The following is a 24,838-nucleotide window of genomic DNA, read 5'->3' on the forward strand; positions in this document are numbered from 1 at the left end:
ATAGGATAAATATATGAATAATTACTGTTCCTACAGAAGAGATAAAAACAAGTGGAGACACACAAGGGAACAGAAGCAATAATCAAAGGGGCTAGATTAACATTTTAATCCAAAATTCTTAGTAAATAATATTAGGTTTGTGGATTAAATTTTAAGCATGACAGCAAAAATATAAACCATTTGAAAACTTGCTAATATAGATTTCATTAATAAATAATTTTGAATATTAAAAAAGGTATTCCCGGGTAAGGAATTTGTATTACATGAAAGACAAAGAGTTAATGTTTTAGCAAATGAAAGCAGTCCTAAAGATAAACACGACCAGACAAAAACATTAATAGAGATACACAAATTTAATGAATGAGCAGAGCATCAAGGAAAACTTACAAATGGTCAGCAAATTTACAGAAAAAAGATACCAAATCTAAATAACCAAAGGAATGCAAATAACAGACTACCTTTTCACAAATAAAATTAGAAATTTATGAAAAGAAAACATCCAATATGCTTAAGGATTCATACATATATTGTTAATAATATCTCTGATATATTATTCCCAAATCCTTAAATTTGTGCATATATTTAAACACAGAAACTATAGGAATTTAATCCAAATGGAAAAAAAATCACAACTAAACACAAGAATGTTGCTCTGCTGGGTATAACACTGAAAAACAGGGAATCATCTAAACGTGAAAACTGGTTAAATAAATTTTTGTATCTATGTATATTATACAATTATTAAAAACTGTGTCGAAGAAAATATTTAATAGCAAAAAGATAATTATCACTTACTGTGAAGACTGAAAATGCATGCTGCAAATAATAATCTGACTTAAGTTTTATATAAATATAAACAAAGAACTATGATTCAAAGGTAACACATCAAATATTAATGGTGGTTATCTGTCTATAGTGAAATTGAGTTTGTTTTCTCTTTTTGTTTCCCTATGATCGCTAAAATTTTTACAATGAGTATCTAAGAAGAGTCCTTCAAGTTTGTTCAAGATAGAAAAAAAAAATTCCAATGGGAATTACCATGAAGAATGAAAAAGCACAGTTCCAAAAAGAAAATAAAAACCAAATGTAGTAAAATGGACCTTTCTATTTATTGTCCCTTCTCAGACTTTTTTAGAACCTTCATATCCAGAAAGTATCTCTAATTATAACATTTAAAAGCATGAGAACAACTTGTTCTGAAATCTTTTATTTATCATCAGCAAAGTATAATCTTATCTGATTGCCCAGCAAACTTGGTTTTCCATTCACTTTAGACGATAGATTAACATCTTTCTCTTAATTACTTCATACAAGCAAAGCTTTCTATTTGTCAGCTACTGAAAATAGTATGCATACTGACATTACTCCAAAACACATCAGCACAAATTCAATGGCACACTTCCAGGAGCTGGATAAAACCCAGTCTCCAAAGTCTTTCATCGTTTATCCCACAGAACAAAAATTCTTACTGGAGTATAAGCGAGGTGAGGAAATAAGAATTTCAAGCTACTTATGTGTTATCACAGCTTCTCTGATGTTTCTCTAGCCGGATGAGTGGAGTGTGCCCCATATTGTTGACTTCCCAGATAGCTCCTTAACATGTATACACATACACATTGAGAATTCTAGCGTGAGTACATGTTTCTCATTAGAGGCAACTGTCAAGGTCACTGGCATGGAGACATAAAGCTCAGGACAACATCAAAGAACATCTGATGAACCCAAGAGAGAAAGACCTTTTTTACTAGAAAGTCAAAGTATTAGTTACTCGGTCATGTCTGACTCTTTGCAACCCCATAGACTGTAGCCCACCAGGCTCCTCTGTCCATCAGACTTTCTAGGCAAGAATACTGGAGAGGGTTGCCATTCCCTCCTCCAGGGGATCTTCCTGACCCAGGGATCAAACCCAGGTCTCCTGCACTGCAGGCAGCTTCTTTATCGACTGAGCCAACAGGGACTAGAAGGCAAGTAATTTATTTCTTGGTCACAAATTTAAATGTTACCTTTAAATCTGAAGTCAAATTTTGATTCATTAACCCCTACAACCCCCTAGAAACTCATCAGAACAGAAACAAAATTTTGTGTTTAAAATGTAACTTTCTCCTTCAATAGGTGAGTGGATAAATAAAACTATGTGTAAATCCATGCAGTGAAATATTATCCAGCAAAAAACAAAATGAGCTATCAAGTCACAAAAAGACATAGAGGGACAAGGAAGAAACATAAGTGGTTGCCGGGAAGGGATGACCAGATAGCACATAGGGGATTTTTAGGGCAGTGAAATAGTTCAGGATGACACTCTAGTGGCAGATAAATGTCACTATACATTTGTCAAAACCACAGAACGTACAACACAACATAAAAAATAAACCTTACCGTAGACTATGGAATTTAGTTAATAATAATGTATCAACACTGGCTCATCAATTATATCAAATGTTTCATACTTAGGTAAAATTAAATCAAGGAAGGATAAATTAGTCAGAGAAAGTTGCACAAGAAAAATTTGATTCGACCTTTTATCCACAGGTAGGATTTGGAAGACAGATGAAAGGAGAGAGGGCATGCCCAGAGGGGAGACAGCAAGAGCAAAGGTGTGGGGGAAGGACTGAGCTGGTCACATGGGGCACAGTGAGAAAGAGGCCAGCCCAGAGAAAGGATGGGGCTCCAGGAGTTAAGTGATGTTAGTTTCAATAGAGAGAGTGGAACCAGATTGTTAAAATCCTTGAAAGGCAAGCAGGTGGTGTTTATATTTGATACAGCAGAAAATAGGGTGCCTTAGAAGGTGTTTGAGCAGGAGAGTGATACAAAATATAGTCAAATCCTCACTATTAATGGATTTTATATTTGTAAATTTACCTTTATTCTAAAATTTATTTGTAATCTCCAAAATCAATATTCATGGTCATTTAAGGACAAAAAAAAAATCCCAATATGTTAAAAATAGAGGGAAATGTGTGAGATGAGGTATATGAGAATTCTCAGTATTTCCTTCTAATCAATTTTCTCATAAGCCTAAACTGTTTTTTAAAAGTTTATTAATTTTTTAAAGTTATTTAAAAAGCTAACAATATAAATATACAAGTGAAGAGGGAAAAAAATGAACTTACTTCCGATTCACAATTAGCCACTCCCGAATATAGGTCTGAACACAGTCCCTGACATGTGGGTCGAGTTCAACCCTAGTGAGATGGAAACAAATAAACAAGTTATTACCAGGTAAAAACAATGAAGCAATCCTTTATCATAACTAAGGAGAGCAGCATGATTTCAAAGCTGTATCAATTGAGAATGGGAAGGATGTTGTTTCCCAATCCTTTCAAGTATCTGAAGTATTCCTAAAGCAGTAACATTTTTACTTTGATGAGACAAACATGTTGGCATTTTATGCTTTGTGCCTTTTCTTTATTACAGAGAACTGTGTTAGACTATACCTATCCCTGAAGGCATTCTGACACAAGACAGGTAGAACCAGCTATAATCACATAGAAAACAGGAAGAATAAGTATAAACACCAATCTGTCCCAAGGGTGATCTGGGCATATTTTTTGCTCATGTGTAACCCTGTTAGGACATGCATGTTATCCTTTTTGAAAGTCCATGAAAGAGCAGTTGTCTTGTGCTTTCAGGAGCTGACAGGCCCTGGCTTTGGTTGGTGATTATTAAGTCGGGTGGCTTTTGTCTACTGGTATAGAGTGAGTCATGAGAGAGACTCTCAGAGTACTTCAGAGTCTGGAAATTAGAAGTCATGAATTCCCCACAATAGCAAAGGTTTTGTTTTGTTTTGTTTTGTTTTGCTGTTCTTCCAAATGTGTTGGTACTATAGATAAACAGGTCTAAATGCTCTAAGTTATAATTTTCTGGTTTGTGAAAAGACGGACGGTACCTGCCTTGTGAACTGCCTGCTAGTTTTAGATGGAATATTGTAAAAGTCAGATGTGTGGTCTCTGGGCCCTAACTACCCAAATCCCAGCCCCATTCCTTATTCCTTATGTGACCTGGGGCCAGCACTGAACCCTTCTCAGTTTCCTCATCATAAGTGGTGATAGTAATCATGCAGTGCTCCTTTGGAGAGCTGTGATGAAGTCAGTATGTGAAGTTCTGAAATGAGTGTCTGGCACATAATAAGACCTACCTGTGACAGTTCACATTTGTGTGACAATCATTCTGCACTAGACACTAGAGCAACCCCTCTATGTGTATTAATTCACTTAATGTCAATCAGCTCCACAGAACAGGCACTAATTTTATTCTCATTTTGCAGAGGGAGGATGTTCTCCTCGCTAAGTAGCTATTCACATATTCACACAACAGAGCTTTCCCCATTGTTTTTCCACTTGATAAAACATCTTGCTCAAAGTCACTCAGCAAGTGGAAGAGCAGGGACTTGACCCAAGCCGTTCACTCAGGAGTGTAGGCTTATACCCACTACACTATCACAGATCAACATCAAGTTCCTAGGTAGACAAGTGGGTTCAACAGGAGTCAGCTATTGTTTGCTCTGAGGATGATGATACTTTCCTGGGCTTTAATTATACACCAGACTTGGGGGCAATGAATGAAACAGTAGAGGGTGTTTGAAAGCTATCAGACAGATAATGTGTTAGTTATCAATTCTGGTGATAGGGCAATACTATGCTCAAAATCTGATGGTAGGAAAAAATTTTCTCTTCTATCAAATTTCAAAAAAGGAATCCTCCTATATATAAACTGATTGTATTTTAAACAGGCTTTCACAAGATTCTGATCTCATTTGAAGACAATCATATATTTTACACAAAGAAATAAAACTAAATGATTCTCTACCAAAGGTAACAATAATAGATGTTATCAATATGAGAGTCACATCTAAACAAATGGACTGACAACAGGGAAGAATGTTTCCCAAGGATCACCATGATTTTGTTTTCTGGGAAGTGAGTGTCTTCAAAATGTTACAGCCGAGAATGTGGTCAGCTCTTCTATGTGAATGAGAACTATCTAAACAAATAACAAAGGGTCAAAATAATACCATGTCATTGTCATCCAACTTCCTAAACTGTGATGAAATAAAATCCAAACTAAAACTGAAATATCCCCGAATAATGAGGGCAGCAGCCTGTTTCATGATCTCCTTTCCAGGACTTTTTGGGAAAGAAGAGAAGGTTGAAAATGTCCAGGAGGATGTGAATCTTAATCTGCTTTAGAAAATAAATGCAAATAAAAGCTCATCTTAAACCTCCAAAGAGACACTGCTTTCTACACTATGGAAATAAAGATGTTACATCTAAAAATAATTCCATCGTTTGATACCAATGCCCATACCTGAAACCACATGGATTAACCCACTGAAGAAACTCAACCCTAAGTAACTATTCACATATTCACACAACAGAGCTTTCCCCATTGTTTTTCCACTTGACAAAACTTGCTTCAAAAGCGGGAACTTTGCCTTATTCATCTTTTTATTCCTGTTCTCAGCACATAGGAGATGCTCAAGAAAAGTGGACTGAACTTACTTTTGTGACTTGATCCACTCTCATATATGGGAAACAATTAAAATGCTTCTGAATGGAAGCAGTTCAATGATTATTATTTTCGGAAACTGAGATTTCCTGAGGTCTCATGACACCCATAGTCACTGAGCTGACACCCGGGCAGTCTGGGTCTAGAGCCTGCGCTCTTCACTTCTTCTTAAACAATCCATTTTGTCCCACTGCGGTCCTTTAACTGGCTTAGACACCAAGTGGCTTTTCAAAGCCTTTGGTCAAACCAATTCAAAAACTATCTACCTGGAAGTGACAGTACCATAAAAGTTATCCTGCACATCTTGATAGATTTGAGTAATGTCACTTGTAAGAAAAGCCCAGAATTAGGGTATCTCCCCCTTACCACGAACAGCCATGACAGTCATAATCCCATACACATTTTCAGAAAACAATTTACCCTTCCTCCGGCAAAGAGGGCTGCAAAGTTCGACATTCCTTCGGCGTGAACACCACATCCAAGTCGTCCTCGGAGAAGTCTCCCAGCTCCTGGGCAAGCTCCACATCCAGGCTGTTCAGGTGTGTCATCAGAAGTCCTTCAAAGTCCACTGGCTCCACCGGGTCATAAAACTGAGGCTGGGGGCAGGGAAAGGACAAGGAGGTTCCCACACGGTTTGGGATAAAAGCACTAAGGTGACGGTAGATGAGTGCCTTGTCCTCCCTCTCCTCCCAGTTAAGTGGGGCTGTGTTTAGAGAAGATGTCAAACACAGAAGCAGTGATACGGAAAGGAAAAGAAATGCAGCATGGAGAGTCAAGTCAGAACACGGTGAGTAATTAAAATCACACCCCAAGGCAGAATTTTTCTCTGTTTAATTGCATCTTGATGAGGATTCCTAAGGAGATCCAAAATGAAATCACAAGGTTTTGCTGCATTTTTATAATTTCTCTTGCCAAAGCTCTCTAAGGCCACGTTTACCCAAATATAGTGAAGCAGCAAATTGGAGGCAATTTTCTAGAAATTCAGGTAAATTCAACTCAAAGTATTCAGGTACAGTGTTTTATTTGGCCTGAGTCATCCTCTACATTGATTCTTGAAAGCACTTCATTCGTAATCACAGCCCACAGTGAACCAGCCTTGGTGGCTGGGACACTCCAAGCCAGTGATTTCCAAATACTGCTGGGCCGCCTGGTGCCGGCAGGGAAGAAACTGTCATTGACTGCAGTTAAATGAGCAAACTAAGGACAATGGGCTAAGTATTCATAAGGCTAAATGTACTTGCTTCAAAAAGATTGTTTTGGGGGGTTTTTTGGTGTTGATTTTTGTTTTGGGGTTTGTTTGGTTTTTTTCTTTTTTGCTCTTCAATTGTATCCTTCCACAGCGGGAAAAAAAAGAAATGGTAAAAGTAGATGGTAATTTAAAAATTAATTTTCCTCAGGTGATAAAAGAAAAATGTACGAAGGTGTTAGTCTCTCAGTCACGTCCAACTTTTTTCGACCCCCTGGACTGTAACCCACCAGGCTCCTCTGCCCATGGGATTCTCCAAGCAGGAATACCGGAATACTCCAGACATTCCCTTTTGCAGGGTATCTTCCCAACCCAGGGATTGAACCCGGGTCTCCCACGTTGCAGGCAGATTCTTTACCTCTGAGCTACCAGGTGATACAAGAAAAAGTTGGCAATTCAACAAATATTTTTTCTGGCTTGTGAAACCCACTTAGACTTAGGGAACCACTGCCTTAAGGGAATAAAGATAACAGATCAAATTAACGTGTGTAGTAGTGGTAGCCGTAGTAGTAATAACAACAACAATAGCAGCAGCTCCGTGGTGTTCATTTATGGCAGACTATTTGGAGTCATCAGTCCAGCAAACATCCCAGATTCTTGACTTGTACTGTCTCGCTCTGAAACAAGGACAAATCCAAAGAAAGTGCTGACAAAATCGGTTTTTCATCATCCTGAAGCCATACACCAGACTAGATGTAAGGCTTCAGGTTGGAGAGGGGGAACAAAGTGTCATGGAAGAGGCAAGAAGATTAGAGAATGTAAGTGTGACTTGCCCTGTCTCCTCCCACCTCTGTGTCTCTGGTGGAGATGTGAGTGATATAGGGAAGAGTGAGGACAAAGCTGAAAAGTGAGCAAACGTAGGCCTTCCTTGTCTGAGATTCTTGAAGGGCTGGCTCACATAATGCCCTATGGCAGCTGGACCAAAGAGGGCAGAAAAGAAGGGAAAAGGAATTCCTTTAGTAGGAGAGAGCAAAGACACTCCCCTGGTTCCCCAAGGCTCTCAGGAGGTGTGACTGAGGACACAGAAGTCTCTCCGGGCTCTGACTGGGGACCTGGAGGTCACTAAGGAAAGGAGCACAGTTCTTAGAGGGGGTCTCTCCAAATGAAGCAGCTGGGACCAGCAGCAGGCTCAGAGAGCCTGGGGTCAGCCTATGTAGAAGCAGGTAGGGACAGAGTTTGCAAAAAGACACTACTGACATCTGCCAGGGGGAACAACAGGCATTATCCATGCACAGAACCAAAAAAATGTACTGTAGACTGTCATGAGACCAACCCCCAAAAAGAAAGCAGAGTTTCCCACTCCCTACCACAACATGGCACAGAGTTCAGGGAAAAGGACTGAAATGACTCCCCCTTGAAATGAAGAGGTTGCACTGTTTGCATACTTCACCTTATTACTGTTAAATTTATACCCTTGAACTAGAAGTTGTTGAGCACTACGTGCCAAGAAGTTGTCACTCTAGACATTATTTCATTTAATCCTCACCGGAACTCTGTAAGGTCTTATTATCCTCATTTTACAGATGAGGATACTGAAGGCTAGAAATTTAATAATTCACCCAGGCATGATTGCGAAGCTGGGAAGTAGTCCATCTGGAATTCAAACATAGGCAGACTACTAATTTTGCTTTCTATTGCAGGTTCTCCACGGAACCCATATTTCCAGAAATAATTAAAACGTGAGACAGCAGTAAGTGTGTTAGAAGAGAGTTAAAAACACACGAGTTCTACACTGAACTTCTCATGAGATTGGCTCCTCAAATTAATAATCGTGAAGTAATTCATTATAATAATACTAAATGTAAATTTATCATAAGGAATATCAATTATTTAAGCAGAGGCATTGAAAAGATACACTGAAAAATTACACTGAAGCAAAATTTGCAGCAATGTGAATACTAGCGCTAATAACTAGTAAGTAGAAGCTTCCATAGAGAAATGGCATTTGTGTGAAATCATCAGAGAGAAAAAAAATTTAGGTCCAGCCTAAGTATTATAATTGTCATGTCCCTAAAATTCATAAAGGGCTTCCCTCATGGCTCAGACAGCAAAGAATCTGCCTGCAATGTGGGAAACCTGGGTTTGATCCCAGGATCGGGAAGATCTTCTGGAGAAGGGAGTGGCAACCCACTCCAGTATTCTTGCCTGGAGAATTCCATGGACAGAGGAGCCTGGCAGGCTACAGTCCATGGGATCGCAAAGAGTCAGACACTGAGTGATTGAGCAACTAACACTTTCACTATTTAAACTTCAAAGTCACAAGGATTAGAAAAAAAACCTGGCTGATAATGATACCTGTCCCCTATTGGACAGGCTGCCCAAGAGCCAGGGAAAAAGGACAGCTGACTCCCTCATTAAGCAATTACCTGCTGAACATCTACTAAATGCACATCACTGGGGGACTTGTCTGGTGGTCCAGTGGCACTCCCAATGCACGACGGCTGGGTTCGATCCCTGGTTGGGGAACTAGATCCTACATGCTGCAACTAGAAGGTCCCGAGTGCCGCAACTAAGACCCAGTGCAGCCGAATAAATAATCAATAGAAACAAATATTTAAAAACAAATAAACACAAGTCACCGAGCTGGCCCTTAGGGAGCTGCTCTTTCTACAGATTTTGAGTCAACTGTGGGACAGGGAAGTCTGACCCTTTCTCACATATAAAATAATGCTATCTTTGGAGGGGGGAGCTATGAAAAAGAATATAGTATCATCATCGAGCACTGTGTGGCAATGTGCCAAATGCAATAAATACAATTGATCATAAAGTCATAATACTGTTAAGGTGTGAATCTACTTCAGGAATGAAGAGACTATAAAAATAAGCCATAATGATACAATTACTGAGCATTAGTCTAACACTACACACAGCCAGCATTTAATAACTAGTAACCCTACACTTTCTATGCTGAAACTAACAAGGAAGGAAACTGTTGTTCCAAAGATGATATAAACTAGCCCTGCTGTTGGCAAGTGAGTGGAGATGTCAGCTACTGTTAACTAGACCTGTGAGCAAGTTGATCCTCTTGCATATTCAAATAATAAACAGGAAGCAAAAGAGATAATCCAAGTCTAGAGACCAGTAATGCTGAAGAAGCTGAAGTTGAACGGTTCTATGAAGACTTACAAGACCTTCTAGAACTAACACCCAAAAAAAGATATCCTTTTCATTATAGGGGACTGGAATGCAAAAGTAGGAAGTCAAGAAACACCTGGAGTAACAGGCAAATTTGGCCTTGGAGTACACAATGAAGCAGGGCAAAGGCTAATAGAGTTTTGCCAAGAGAACGCACTGGTCATAGCAATCACTCTCTTCCAACAACACAAGAGAAGACTCTACATATGGACATCACCAGATGGTCAACACTGAAATCAGATTGATTATATTCTTTGCAGCCAAAGATGGAGAAGCTCTATACAGTGAGCAAAAACAAGACGGAGCGCACTGTGGCTCAGATCGTGAATTCCTTATTGCGAGATTCAGACTTAAATTGAAGAAAGTAGGGAAAACCACTAGACCATTCAGGAATGACCTAAATCAAATCCCTTATGATTATACAGTGGAAGTGAGAAATAGATTCAAGAGATTAGATCTGACAGAATGCCTGATGAACTATGAAGAGAGGTTTGTGACATTGTACAGGAGACAAGCATCAAGACCATCCCCAAGAAAAAGGAATGCAAAAAAGTAAAATGGCTGTCTGAGGAGACCTTAAAAATAGCTGTGAAAAGAAGAGAAGCGAAAAGCAAAGGAGAAAAGGAAAGATATACCCATTTGAATGCAGAGTTCCAAAGAACAGCAAGGAGAGATAAGGAAGCCTTCCTCAGTTATCAGTGCAAAGAAATAGAGGAAAACAATAGAATGGGAAAGATTAGAGATCTCTTCAAGAAAATTAGTGATTTTATGCAAAGATGGGCTCAATAAAGGACAGAAACGGTATGGACCTAACACAAGCAGAAGATATTAAAACAGGTGGCAAGAATACACAGAAGAACTGAACAAAAAAGATCTTCAGGACCCAGATAATCACGATGGTGTGATCACTCACCTAGAGCCAGACATCCTGGAATGTGAAGTCAAGTGGGCCTTAGGAGGCATCACTACGAACAAAGCTAGTGGAGGTCAAGTGGGCCTTAGGAAGCATCACTACAAACAAAGCTAGTGGAGGTGATGGAATTCCAGTTGAGTTATTTCAAATCCTAAAACATGATGCTGTGAAAGTGCTGCACTCAATATGCCAGCAAATTTGGAAAACTCAATAGTGGCCACAGGACTGGAAAAGGTCAGTTTTCATTCCAATCCCAAAGAAAGGCAATGCCAACAAATGTTCAAACTACCACACAATTGCACTCATCTCACACACTAGCAAAGTAATGCTCAAAATTCTCCAAGCCAGGCTTCAGCAATATGTGAACTGTGAACTTCCAGATGTTCAAGCTGGATTTAGAAAAGGCAGGGGAACCAGAGATCAAATTGCCAACATCCGCTGGATCATCGAAAAAGCAAGAGAGTTCCAGAACAACATCCATTTCTGCTTTATTGACTATGCCAAAGCCTTTGACTGTGTGGATCACAATAAACTGTGGAAAATTCTGAAAGAGATGGGAATACCAGACTACCTGACCTGTCTGTTGAGAAACTTGTATGCAGGTCAGGAAGTAACAGTTAGAACTGGATATGGAACAACAGACTGGTTCCAAATAGGAAAAGGAGTACGTCAAGGCTATGTATCGTCACCCTGCTTATTCAACTTATATGCAGAGTACATCATGAGAAACGCTGGGCTGGAGGAAGCACAAGCTGGAATCAAGATTGCCGGGAGAAATATCAACAACCTCAGATATGCAGATGACACCACCCTTATGGCAGAAATTGAAGAAGGACTAAAGAGCCTCTTGATGAAAGTGAAAGAGGAGAGTGGAAAAGTTGGTTTAAAGCTCAACATTCAGAAAACTAAGATCATGGCATCCCGTCCCATCACTTCATGGCAAATAGATGGGGAAACAGCGGAAACAGTGGCTGACTTTATTTTGGGGGGCTCCAAAATCACTGCAGATGGTGACTGCAGCCATGAAATTAAAAGATGCTTACTCCTTGGAAGGAAAGTTATGGCCAAACTAGACAGCATATTAAAAAGCAGAGACATTACCTTGTCAACAAATGTCTGTCTAGTCAAGGCTGTGGTTTTCCAGTAGTCATGTATGGATGTGAGAGCTGGACTATAAAGAAAGCTGAGCGCCAAAGAATTGATGCTTTTGAACTGTGGTGTTGGAGAAGACTCTTGAGAGTCCCTTGGACTGCAAGGTGATCCAACCAGTCCATCCTAAAGAAGATCAGTCCTGGGTGTTTATTGGAAGGGCTGATGTTGAAGCTGAAACTCCAATACTTTGGCCACCTGATGAGAAGAGCTGACTCATTTGAAAAGATCCTGATGCTGGGTAAGATTGAGGGCAGGAGGAGAAAGGGACAACAAGGATGAGATGGTTGGATGGCATCACCGACTCAATGGACATGAGTGTGGGTAAACTCTGGGAGTTGGTGATGGACAGGGAGGCCTGGTGTGCTGTGGTTCATGGGGTTGCAAAGAGTCGGACACGACTAAGCGACTGAGTTGAACTGAACTGAAAAGAGATTTCTGTTCTCCAAGTTATCTGAAGTCAATCTCAAGAGTAGGTTTTATTATGAAGCAATCAACACATACCCACATACACAATGCTATTTAGGGATAAACAAATATTGTGGAGATTTACAGTGGTATTGTGTTTCACTGGGGGCTGAAGTTTGGGAATGGAGTGGGGGGTGGGGATGTTCTAAGATCAGTCCCTTGGCCTCTTGAGAGAATAAAAGTCAAACATGAAAATTTACTGTTTTTGTTTTCTCTGCTACTGAGTTATATGTGACTTTCTAATCAGTGGTGACACAGACTAGTTTGGATTGTCCAAAGTAATTTCACGTTCATCTTATCCAAGGAATTATCATTTGTTAAAATAATGTATGAAAAAAACCTAAATAATCAAAATAAAAACAAAACAAAAAAATAACTTAAGATAGCAAATTATCCTAAATCAGACTTTGACTGTAATGGCTTTGTGATGTGTCAACTTGGCTCAGCAGAACTACATTCCTCCAAATTCCCTTCCTAGTATTTTTCCAAGTGTGGTGGGCTACAAGTGTGTTCTCTTGCCACAACTGGAGGGCAGAAGGGAGGCTGCAGTTATTTTGTAGCATACACATATCTACTAATACAATCAACACCAACTGAAGTGCTGCTTTGAAGTGACATTACTGATGAAACTGAAGTCCCTAATTAGCTGACTTAAGTTAATCAAAAGGGTGATTAACTCAAGTCAGGCCTGGGTGGCCTGACTTAACCAGTTGGATGCCTTTTCAAAGAGGGTGGAGGCTCTCTGGAAGTTCCAGGGCTTCAAGCTTTAGATCACGCCCATGGAGTTCCAGCTTGTTATGATCTTGTCTTCCTGACTGCCCTGTGGACCTCAGGCTTGCTTAGCCAGCCACCACCAGTGGGTAAGCCAATGCCCTGTAATCAATTCCTTAGTATACGTGAAGATGCATCTCCTACCAGCTCCACTGCTCCAGTTGAATCCAGACTAATACACCTACTTTCACTCCTTCAACATGTACTCACTGGTGTCCTAAGCAGTCCAGCAGTAGGCCAAGGAGACACAGTCAATGCCCTCAATCAAGTTTCAACACTCCTCTAGTGAAGATTTGTGCAGTCTTTCTTTCTAGCTATATTTTTTTTCAGAGGTCTAATCAACAGAAGACTAGAAATACACAAAAATAGTATAAATACTTTAAAGGCTTAAATTATTCACAAATATTCATTGTTTAATGAAGAGGGTCTGAATTTTTCTTTGTCCTTTCATGTACATCAATGGCTAGTTCTCCTGACATGGGGTACAATTCAATTTGAAATTGAAAATTTCTATAGCACCAGAACCATGTCTGTTGAAAATTAATCTATGTAGCCCTAGCACAGCAGTCAACACACTGATAGAAGATTAAAATGACAAACCTGGACATTATCTCACAAATAAGGATATTGAAAAACAGAGAGGTTAAGTGACTTGGCCTGTCATACAGGTAATCATAAGGATGTACGTGTGTGTACTCAGCCATATCCAACTCTTTCCACCCCACAGACTGCAGCCCACCAGGCTCCTCTGTCCATGGGATTTCCCAGGCAAGAATACTGGAACTGTTTGCCACTTCCTCCTCCAAGGGATTTTTCCAACCCAGGTTTTGAACTGGTGTCTCTTGCATCTGCTGCAGTGGCAGGCAGATTCTTTACCACTGCACTACCTGGAAAGTACCATAAGGGACCAGGCACTTTGTTACAGCATGAGGGAAGCTTCATGCCCTTTGGCTGAGGGTAGGGGATGATGCTTCCAGGTGCCTTGAACTTGTACTATCAGGCATGTTTATCCCTATGGTGGGTGGTCCTCAAACTGACTTGGCTGTTCATGAGAGACAAGTCTTGGTCAATGTCACCCAAGACCTTCACGTTGCCAAATTCAATGGCTGTTGCTCATTCCTGGTTTATCTATGGCACTGGACAGTTAATCACTCTCTCCTTCTTGAAACACTTTCTTCACCTGGAGAGGGAAAAACTGTCCTAGTGTATCCCAAGTTCTGAAAGTCCATGTACCAGGAAACCCCCTAGTCCAGCAAATTGGAACAGATACTTGGTCACTCTAACTGGGACACCACTTTTTCTAGGTTCTCCTTCCCCTTTGCAGTGCCCTCAAGTTGAGTCCTAAAAGAGCTTCTCTCCCCAGTCTGAATTTACTCCCATGTTATCTCATCTATGCCCATGACTTTAAATACCTTTTTTTTTTTTCTTTTTAAAATTATAGGTATGTATCTGTAGCCTCAATCTTTGTCCTGACACTCAAGGTTGATTTTTCCAATTGTACCTCAACATCACTCCCTGGTGATCTAACAGGCCTCTCAAACATAACAAATTCAAAATTACTTAATTTTCCTGCCGATCTGCTCTTCTCATATCTTTCAAGTCTCTGCATCTCAGCAAGTGGCAATTCCATTCCACCAGCTGTACAGGGGAAAATCTTTTGGGTCAATGTCAATTTCTCTCTCTCTCTCACATCGTACGTATTATCTATCAGAAAATCCCATCCACTTTACTTTCGATATCTATCTAGGATCCAACCACTTCTCACCTTTTCTACTGCCACTACCCATTTCCAAAACACTGCCATCATTTTCCTGAGTTATTGTGTCAATTTCCTAACTGCCCTCCCCACCTATGTGGAATCTATCTCCACATAGCAGCAAGAATGATCTTTATAAAAAAGAACATTATAAGTAATCTTTTCAATAAAAATGCAAATTGTGCTAAGCCAGTGCTTCCAATAACTTCCCATTTCAATCTAAGTAAGGGCCAAAATTCTTCCAAGGTCTCAGGGGCCTATGACTCAGCCTTGATTCTTCTCCCATCTCATCTCCTGCTGTCCACTCTGCTCAGCCCATTGTCTGCATCCCTACTGTTCCTGGAGCATGCCACGTGCTCTTGTTTTGGGACTTTGAATGTGCTGATTCTTCTAAATCGAATACTCTTCCTTCGAATACCTGTTAAGTTCGTTCATAATTCTTCCCAAGTGTCTCCTTTCTAGACCCGAAGGCCTTCGCAGACCACTCAATCCAAAACAGTCCCCTCTTCTGTGTCACTCTCTATTCCCTATCCATGTTTCATTCTTTAAAGCACTTACTATCCCTTGATAAAGTCTACATTCACTTATTTGTCTATGTCTCTCATTCTAGAATGCAAGCTCATGAAGACAGACACTTTGTTACATTCATTATTGTAACCCTAGCTCCTAGAGCAATTCCTGGCACAGAAACCTAATATATATTTCTTGAATGAATGAATACCTAAAGCAATCCTCTTGGCTCTTCTACTATCTTGAAGTAAATAGAGCATGAAGAAGTAAAGTTCTCTGGCTCAGTATCTCAAAGCACTTCATGGCTTAGATTAAGGAATACTTCCCTGCTTCCACCAGTGGCAATCTTCCACTGATGCCACTGCACAGAAGACACTGACATGCCACAACAGACATCGATCTAATCTTACCAAGACTGATTTGATTCCTCTGTTTTACAATGATAGTAATGAAATTCATGCTCTGCATGCAGGGTGGCACTCATTTGACCTTCAATTGTGAATGTGCGTGAAAATTATGACGACATCTTCATTTTCCATCATGTCCCCTCTAGCTAAATCATTGAAACCTAAGGACAGCCCAACTTCTAGAAAAATGAAGCACAAAGGAAAAATAAAAGAAGATCATTATGTTTATCAAGTGATTCATCATTTAGATCATCCTTGGTAGTAAAACAAAAAGGTTGCTTGATTACATAGAAACTTAAACATATAACAAAAATGAGTGCTTTCTAAGTATGAGACCTCCTTTTTTTCCTTCATAACTGTTACATACAAGCACATCATGTAACCATGGTGTTTTTGTTTATATCCAGGATGTGGCTTTCTATATCCTTCTCTTTAGCAAGAACTGTTCTGGCCCAGCTGTTCATTCCATTTTACTTTACAATTTTTCTATTCTCATTTTTAAAAATAAGATTTTCCCCCTATAAAAATGTAGGTTAAGTTATTAACCATGCACATAGTGTCTCAAATTCTTTCTAAGTTAGGGCAAAGATGACCTACCTTTCTACTCTTGTATATTTCACTCTCTTTTCTACTTTGAATAATCAGAAAAATGGTTTTAATATTTTACAGATTCATCTTAATGAAGACACTAATATATAGTTTTTTGCTTTTATAGGTGATTGGCATCGGGGGTATGCAACCTATTCACATGGCCATGGCATAGGAGTATTAGGAGTGTCACAAAAGACTCAGGGTAAGTCTACATCATCGCATTTTGTCTATAAAACCAAATCTAAATGGTAGATCCTCTTCACATTAAAAAATGCAAAATGTTTATGTTTTATCTACTTTGAAAATGTATGTATACACAATCATCACAGCTAACATTTACAATTAGAGTTAAAAAAAAACAAAAACCTAATAACACCAAACACACACACAAATATCCACAAAATCAAACACATCCTTCCTCTCATTTGATTTATCAGATTTATGACAGAATCCACTATAGGCATATAAAAATATATCCACAGGATTAGCAAGTAACCTTCACTTACTACACTTTCTGAAATGCAGAGCAGCCAGGACAACAACAGGAACTCTACCTTTCTTATGTTCCTCCTCCTATCAATATCTGTACTACTTCTATGTATATAGGTTCATTAAATGATCCTTAATCTGGACCACATGTAAACGTCCCAAGGAACTTTAAAATACTGATATTTGGGATTTTGATGTAATTGTTCTATGAAAGGACACAGGTGTGTTTCTAAAGGTCTCAGTTCAGTTCAGTTGCTCAGTCATGTCCGACTCTTTGCGACCCCATGAATTGCAGCACGCCAGGCCTCTCTGTCCATCACCAACTCCCGGAGTCTACCCAAACCCATGTCCATCGAATCAGTGATGCCATCCAACCATCTCATCCTCTGTCATCCTGCGCCCAATCCTACCCAGCATTAGGGTCTTTTCCAATGAGTCAACTCTTCACATGAGGTGGCCAAAGTATTGGAGTTTCAGCTTCAACATCAGTCCTTCCAATGAACACCCAGGACTGATTTCCTTTAGGATGGATTGATTGGATCTCCTTGCAGTCCAAGGGACTCTCAAGAGTCTTCTCCAACACCACAGTTCAAAAGCATCAATTCTGCAGCGCTCAGCTTTCTTCACCGTCCAACTCTCACATCCATACATGACCACTGGAAAAACCATAGCCTTGACTAGATGGACCTTTGTTGGCAAAGTAATGTCTCTGCTTTTAAATATGCTATGTAGGTTGGCCATAACCTTCCTTCCAAGAAGTAAGCGTCTTTTAATTTCATGGCTGCAATCACCATCAGCAGTGATTTTGGAGCCCCCAAAAATAAAGTTTGACACTGTTTCCACTGTTTCCCCATCTATTTCCCATGAAGTGACGGGACCAGATGCCATGATCTTAGTTTTCTGAACGTTGAGCTTTAAGCCAACTTTTTCACTCTCCTCTTTCATTTTCATCAAGAGGCTCTTTAGTTCTTCTTCACTTTCTGCCGTAAGGGTCGTGTCATCTGCATATCTGAGGTTGTTGATATTTCTCCCAGCAATCTAAAGGTCTCAGGTGATTCTAACTAGAGCCAGCATTGAGAACCTTCCTCTAAATCTTCTCAGCCTCCCCATTCAAGCCTTTACTTCTTATTTTTTTATCTTGGATCTTTCTCTCCTCAGAATACCTACCATACTCGAAGCCGGTTTGGAGTCTCTATTTTAGCTGCCCTCCCAAATATATCATAAGGCCCTTAGATGGCCAAAGCATCTCCTATTCATCTTCCTGAAATCTCCCACCGTGTCTCCATAGTGCCAAATACATAGACAGCAGCATTAGCCTCTAGTTACATTGAATCTATTTCATCCTTCTGTATTAACCCTAATGGGGTAGCATTACTATGCCCATGGTGCAAGTGAAGACACTGAAGCCCTAGTCAAGGTTAAGTAACTTGCCCCCTAAGTATGTAAGTAAACAGTGATAGTTATACTCCACCCCACACCCACTTGACTGCAAGTTCCTGCCTCTTGCAAAACAAGAAGCTTATAATCGATTGGGTTTTAGATAATGTCAATTTCTAAAAAGCACATAAAAAGCTACTCAACATCACTAATTATTAGAGAAATGCAATCAAAACCAAGATGAGCTATCACCCCAGACAGGTCAGAATGGCCATTATCAAAAAAGGTACAAACAATAAATGGCTGGAGAAGGTGTGGAGAAGAGGAAACCTTCCTACACTATTGGTAGGAATGTAAATTTGTACAACCACTATGGAGAACAGTATGGAGGTTCCTTAAGAAAATAAAAAATAAAACTACCATATGATTCAACAAACCCATTTCTGGGCATCTATCTGGGGGAAACCATACTTCAAAAAGATACAGGCACTCCAATGTTTACTGCAGCACATTTACAATAACCAAGACGTGGAAGCAACCTAAATGTCCATCAACAGAGGAAGGGATAAAGCTGTGGTACATACACATAATGGAATATTGCTTAGCCATAAAGAAATGAAATAATGCCACCTGAAGCAACACAGATGGACCTAGAGATAGCGTTGATTTACTTACTAAATGAAGTAAGTCAGACAAAGACAAACATATGATATCACTTATATATGGAATCTTAAAAAATGATAGAAATGAACTTATTTATTACAAAGCAGACACAGACTCACAGACTTCGAAAACAAACTTAGGGTTACTAGAGGGGCAAGGGGGTGGAGGAGAGATAAATTAGGAGTTTGGGATTAACATGTATATATATAGTAATATACACTACTATATATAAAACAGAAAGTCAGCAAAGATCTACTGTATACCAGGAACTCTACTAAATATTCTCTAATAACCTATATGGGAATCTGAAGAATCTGAAAAAGAATGGATACAACGATAACTGAATCACTTTGTTGTACGTTTGAAACTAGCACAGCATTGTAAATCAACTCTACTCCACTATAAAATAAACATTAAATTTTAAAAATATAATAAATAACTTGGTGTCAATTAAATACTCTTAAAAATTAAACAATTATTTATATCAGCATGTGGGGTTGTTGAAATGGTGGTTCCATAAACAACGGTAAGGGAAATAAAAGTCAAAATGCACTTAGTCAAATTTTTCAATCATCTAAAATCTTACAATGAACAGTCTATGGCTTCTCATTTAAGAAGAGCTGCTTCAGGTTGAGAGTCTTTAGGTGATAAACTATTCCTCTGCCTTTCCAGAAATAAATCTTCCTGAAATGTCTCATTATCTTTCTATGAAATGAAATAATTTCTTAAGCAAAAGGGAAATCATCATGTAAGTGGGTGATTTTTCCTGGAAGAACCTTCATTCAGAAAGATGACTCAAGGGAAAGAACAGCCACTTCATTCTGATATTACAACAAGACCAGCAGGTAAACATTAGGGTGATTGTATTTTTCTGAGTAGGCCATGCATTTAAAATACAAAAGATGAATCAAAGGCAGATTTTAGCCCTCTCCTGCCATCTGCTCATCACGCAGTTAATCAGAAGAAACAGGGTCTGCATACTGTGCGAAAGTTGAGTAGAGACCTGGGGGAAAATATTCAGAAGACTAAACTGGAATTAAGCAGGAGAAACACGTTTTAAAGGCTATTCATTTGCAAATAGAATCAGGTAGAAATTATATATGACTCATGTATAGTTGGAGAAGGCAATGGCACCCCACTCCAGTACTCTTGCCTGGAAAATCCCATGGATGGAGGAGCCTGGTAGGCTACAGTCCATGGGGTCGCTAAGAGTCGGACACGACTGAGCAACTTCACTTTCACTTTTCCCTTTCATGCACTGGAGAAGGAAATGGCAACCCACTCCAGTATTCTTGCCTGGAGAATCCCAGGGACGGCAGAGCCCGGTGAGCTGCCGTCTATGGGGTCGCACAGAGTCGGACACGACTGAAGCGACCTAGCAGCAGCAGCAGCAGCAGCAGCAGCAGCAGCAGCAGCATGTATAGTTAAACATTTTTGCTATTTCTCTGAGATCTTCTATTAGAAAATGAGGAGTTAAGCCACATGTTAATTCTACCACCTAGCTAATGAAATAATTCATCCAAATTCACATTTGTCAAAACCTAGTGATGAGGAGGCATAACTACCAAAAGAACACCTGCAAATAGGAAACAATGTTTTTAAGTTTGTGACTTTAAAAAAATTTCTCCTGAAGAAATTTCAGGCTGCAGCTGGTGTGTAGCTAAGGGGTTAAAGTCTGTGAGCTAAACTTCCTTAAAGTCTCTTAATAGTGAGGCCCACACTATTTCTCAAGGCAGCTACTGCAGAAAGCTATAATCTAAATTTACAGAGAAGCAAAGAACCAAACCCCACAACCCCCACCTTGTTTAAGATTTAAAAGTGTATCCAGTCACTTTTTAACGGCATTTTGCATATTCTATAAGACAATTTTGGTCAGAAATTTTTTTAAAAAATTTGTTTTCAATGAAATATGTATCAGTACCAATGAAACCAAAAAGCATAACAAACTTATCTTAAAGTGTATCTAATATATCATGGATGTTATGCACTTGATATGCTTTATTATAATCTGTGACTTTGAAACAGAGAGAAAAATTACAAATAAAAAGGGCAGTTGAACATGCTACCGAAGTCATAAATAGATTTTTTAAAGCACTGTCATTGTAAATTATCTTTTGCAATAAAAGGTGCTATACATTTTTAGTACTACTATTTCATTAGTGACATAACCCACAAATTATCCTACTGAAAGAATCACAAATCACTTCAGCAAACATACCTTTGAAAGATACACAGTTACACGACGTGGAAATTGCTACAAGAGACAAAATGGCGGCTGCAGGAAACTGAGTGGCAGGTTACAAAATTTCTAAGAGCAGAAGTGGTTTTGAAGTAAGAAGGAAGAAAATAACCTAACGTCCTCGGATAACCACTAGAACAAGCCAGTGAGTGGGGCCGTGCTGTGTGTGAGGAAGTGAGTACAGTGGAGGCTGTAGCTCTCTCACAAAGGAAGTGAATACTCGCTTCTGGCTTTACCAACCAACTCATCTAAGTTAGATTTAACCCACTAGTCACGTCTGGCATTTAGTCCTCAAATAATATAACATATATACACACACTCAACAACTGGTGTTAGTGTAAAAATGTGGGCAATCTTCAACTTAAAAGGTGGGGGGGGTGTTCTAAAAATTAAGGTCCATACTGTCCAATTCCAATGATACGAAGTTCCAGGGAAAGCAAAATTATGGTGACAGAAGTAGATTGGTGATTGCCTAGGGCTGCTGGCTGGGGATTGCGAGGGAAGACCCACAGAAAGGGGCACAGTGGGGCTATTTAGGGTTTAGTTCAGTTCAGTCGCTCAGTTGTGTCCGACTCTTTGCAACCCCATGAATTGCAGCACGCCAGGTGTCTCTGTCCATCACCAACTCCCGGAGTCTACCTAAACCCATGTCCATTGAGTCAGTGATGCCATCTTGACTATACAGGTTAACTATAAACTGGCCAAATTCCTCAAACTGTACACCTTCAAGTGAGTGAATTTGTTGTAAGTAAATTACAATAAAATTATTCCAAAAAATTACTTTAAAAGCTTAAGGCTCATAACTTGACTTTTCAGATTTTGGAATAATTTTTTTTTCCCAATAAAAGCATGTTACAAATGGTGATTAAGTTTCCAGGCTAATCCTTCCCTTCCCCAAAATGTGAATCATAATTTGGGTGAAAGCAAGTAGCCTGGGAAGTCCACTGAGTCCAGAAACTTCAGAATCAGGTTCGCTTTGCACTTTAAGCCCTAGTTGATGGAAGGAGGGGCTTCCCTGGTTCAGCAGTAAAGAACCCACCTGCAATGCAGGAGCCGCAGGAGGCTCAAGTTGGATCCCTGGGTTGGGAAGATCCGTTGGCGGAGGGCATGGTGACCCACTCCTGTATGCTTGCCTGGAGAATCCCATTGACAGAGGAGCCTGGCAGGTTACACCCCACAGAGTCGCAAAGAGTCAGACATGACTGAAACGACTGGCATGCACACAGACCAAGGGAGAGAGGGAAATTGATGTCAAAAAGTAGATGCAGGGCTAGGAACTGGTGGTTGGTGACATAAGGTAGAGGTGGGAAAATCTTAGAAGACTTAGGAAGCATAATCATAAGCTGGGCACTTCTGCCCTTGATCAGTCTCTAAGCAAACCTGTAACTCATACTTACTAGCTGCAGAGAGGGGAAGCCAGAAGTACTTATGCTTTGTCGATGGTACTGGCCAAGGTTTGGTGGGAGGGTAAACTGTTTCCTTATTTCCGCAGAAGAATACCTTGGGTTAAAACAGAAAAATCTAAATGAAGTGGTTATTTTAAAGCATCACTGCAATTATAAATACAATCTCTGATATGACATTAGAAAACTGATATCTTAGCTGGGTGACTGGCAAAACTTACTAAAATGTCCTCAGTGGCCTCTGGGTGGACACTAGAGCTTTAGGGTGATCATATACTCCCTTGAGAAGTTCACAGAAGCCAGGAGGCCTGCAGACAGGGGATTTGCCCAACATTGGAAGGATGATGGCTTCTCAGGTGCGCCAGTGGTACAGAACCCGCCTGCCAATGTGGGAGATGTAAGAGACCCCGGCTGGATCCCTGGGTCGGGAAGATCCCCTGGAGGAGGACATGGCAATCCACTCCAGTATTCTTGCCTGGAGAATCCCATGGACAGAGGAGCCTCGCGGGCTACAGCCCAAAGAGTCACCAAGAATGGGACACGGCTGAAGCGACTCAGCATGCAGGCACACACTGAAGGATGACAGCACAAGGAGGAAATAAAGTTTGGAGCCCAAACAAAAGACCCAGGGTGCTTGGCTCCTTCTTCCCAGGCCATTCAGAGGCACAGTCTCCGTGCGAGGACATCCGGCCTCTGATGACAGTCCTTTAAGCCCAGAGCCGCCATTTTGAACCAGTCACTCTCCTTTCAGCGGTGGAGCACTTCCGGTCGCTGCTAGCTATCATGGAAAATGCCAAAGAACTGCTTTATGGACACCTTCTACCTCCCCACAGGCACCTTAGGTGCTACCTGGAATTGAAAGGGCTGTATTTGTTCCAAACCGTTCCAAGTGAGTGATCCTTCAAGTCAGTGGAAGTGACCCTGATGAGCCCTCAGACAACATTTCTGCAGCCAGAATGAGCACAGGAGAGTCCCGGTCCACCATCCACACCTGCTGGCGGGTGGCACCAACCAGCAATATCCCGGACAATGAGCAGGTTGGCTTTCCTTTATTATTATTATTATCAGATTAAGGAAATTATTTTCTTCTTTTTAAGAGTATGTATTTGTCTGTGTCAGGTCTTAGTTGCAGCATGAGGCATCTTCGTTGTGTATGTGGTATCTCTCTTTGCAGCTTAGTTGCCCCCCTGGGCATTTTGGGATCTTAGTTCCTGGATCAGAGATCAAACCTTTGTTCCCTTCATTGCAAGGCAGATTCTTAATCACTGGGGAAGTTCCGAGCAACTTGACTTTCATTTCGTGTGGGAAAAGTCAAAGCGTTCATTCATTAGTCATTTGTAACTTGGAACACATTTTCTCATTGTTAAGTCTTTGGTGGCTGGATTCTAAGGCTAGTTCACAAAAGTGTATTTAAACCACAATGAGGCCACTATAGAAAATAACTAGAAACTAACATTATCGAGGACCAAATGAAACCCTATATTTGAAATATACTATACATCCAACATAGAGATATATACACTTTAAAAATTACAACTTAAAATATTTAAATATTATTAAAAAGCTTATTATATTTTCTCCATTATAAAGTATGCTAGGACATAATTATTAATTTTCCTGCATGATGAGGTTTCTGACATGATCTGCTTGAGTCCCAATCTCAGCAACGTGGTGCATCTAGAGAGGCAGGAAACTTGTCCTGATCCCACCTGTGGCATCCATTTTCCCAAACCAAGAGTGCCTCAATTTCCTTTCAGGGTTGACACCCTCATGTTGTACAGGTACAAATACAAATCAAAGGGATGGACATGTAACCCAATACAAGACAATTCTGTCTCCTTCCCGGAATCCTGAATGATGAATGGAAAGACAAAATGTGGTGTATCATACATGGAATATTATTCAGCAATAAAAAAAGTACTGATATATACCACAATATGGATGAATCTTGAAAACATTACATTCAGTCAAAGAAGCTAAACCAAAAGACCACATATAGTATAACTTTTTATATGAAATGTCCAGAATAAGCAAATCTATAGACAGAAAGTAGATGAGTGCCTAGGGCTGGGAAGATTGAAGACAAATGGAGAGTGACTGCTATTGGGAATGGGGTTTCTTTTAGGGGTGATGAAAATGTTCTAAAATTAATTGTGGTGATGGGTACACAAATCTGTGAATATACTGAAAATGTGACTCATGTAAATGTGTGAATT

General features: G+C 40.0%; 1 protein-coding gene across 2 annotated transcripts in view; it reads right to left on the minus strand.

The window, feature by feature from the left end:
* DOCK8 (dedicator of cytokinesis 8) overlaps positions 1–23,365 on the minus strand; it is a 173,383-nt gene extending 150,018 nt beyond the window's left edge. The window contains exons 1-4 of one of the 2 annotated variants that reach the window (XM_081502767.1): positions 22,844–23,365; positions 22,617–22,719; positions 5,926–6,101; positions 3,111–3,182 (exon numbers count right to left, since the gene is read on the minus strand). In XM_081502767.1, coding sequence (XP_081358893.1) covers positions 3,111–3,182; positions 5,926–6,053 — 200 coding nt within the window. In that variant the 5' untranslated portion in view covers positions 6,054–6,101; positions 22,617–22,719; positions 22,844–23,365. The remainder of the gene's footprint in view (positions 1–3,110; positions 3,183–5,925; positions 6,102–22,616; positions 22,720–22,843) is intronic. The other variant, XM_081502760.1, reaches the window with a different exon arrangement.
* Positions 23,366–24,838: the final 1,473 nt, after the last annotated feature.

The sequence above is a fragment of the Giraffa tippelskirchi genome, chromosome 1, assembly GCF_054371585.1.
Source record: "Giraffa tippelskirchi isolate mGirTip1 chromosome 1, T2T-mGirTip1v1.2.pri, whole genome shotgun sequence".
In the NCBI taxonomy this organism is placed as follows: domain Eukaryota; kingdom Metazoa; phylum Chordata; class Mammalia; order Artiodactyla; family Giraffidae; genus Giraffa; species Giraffa tippelskirchi.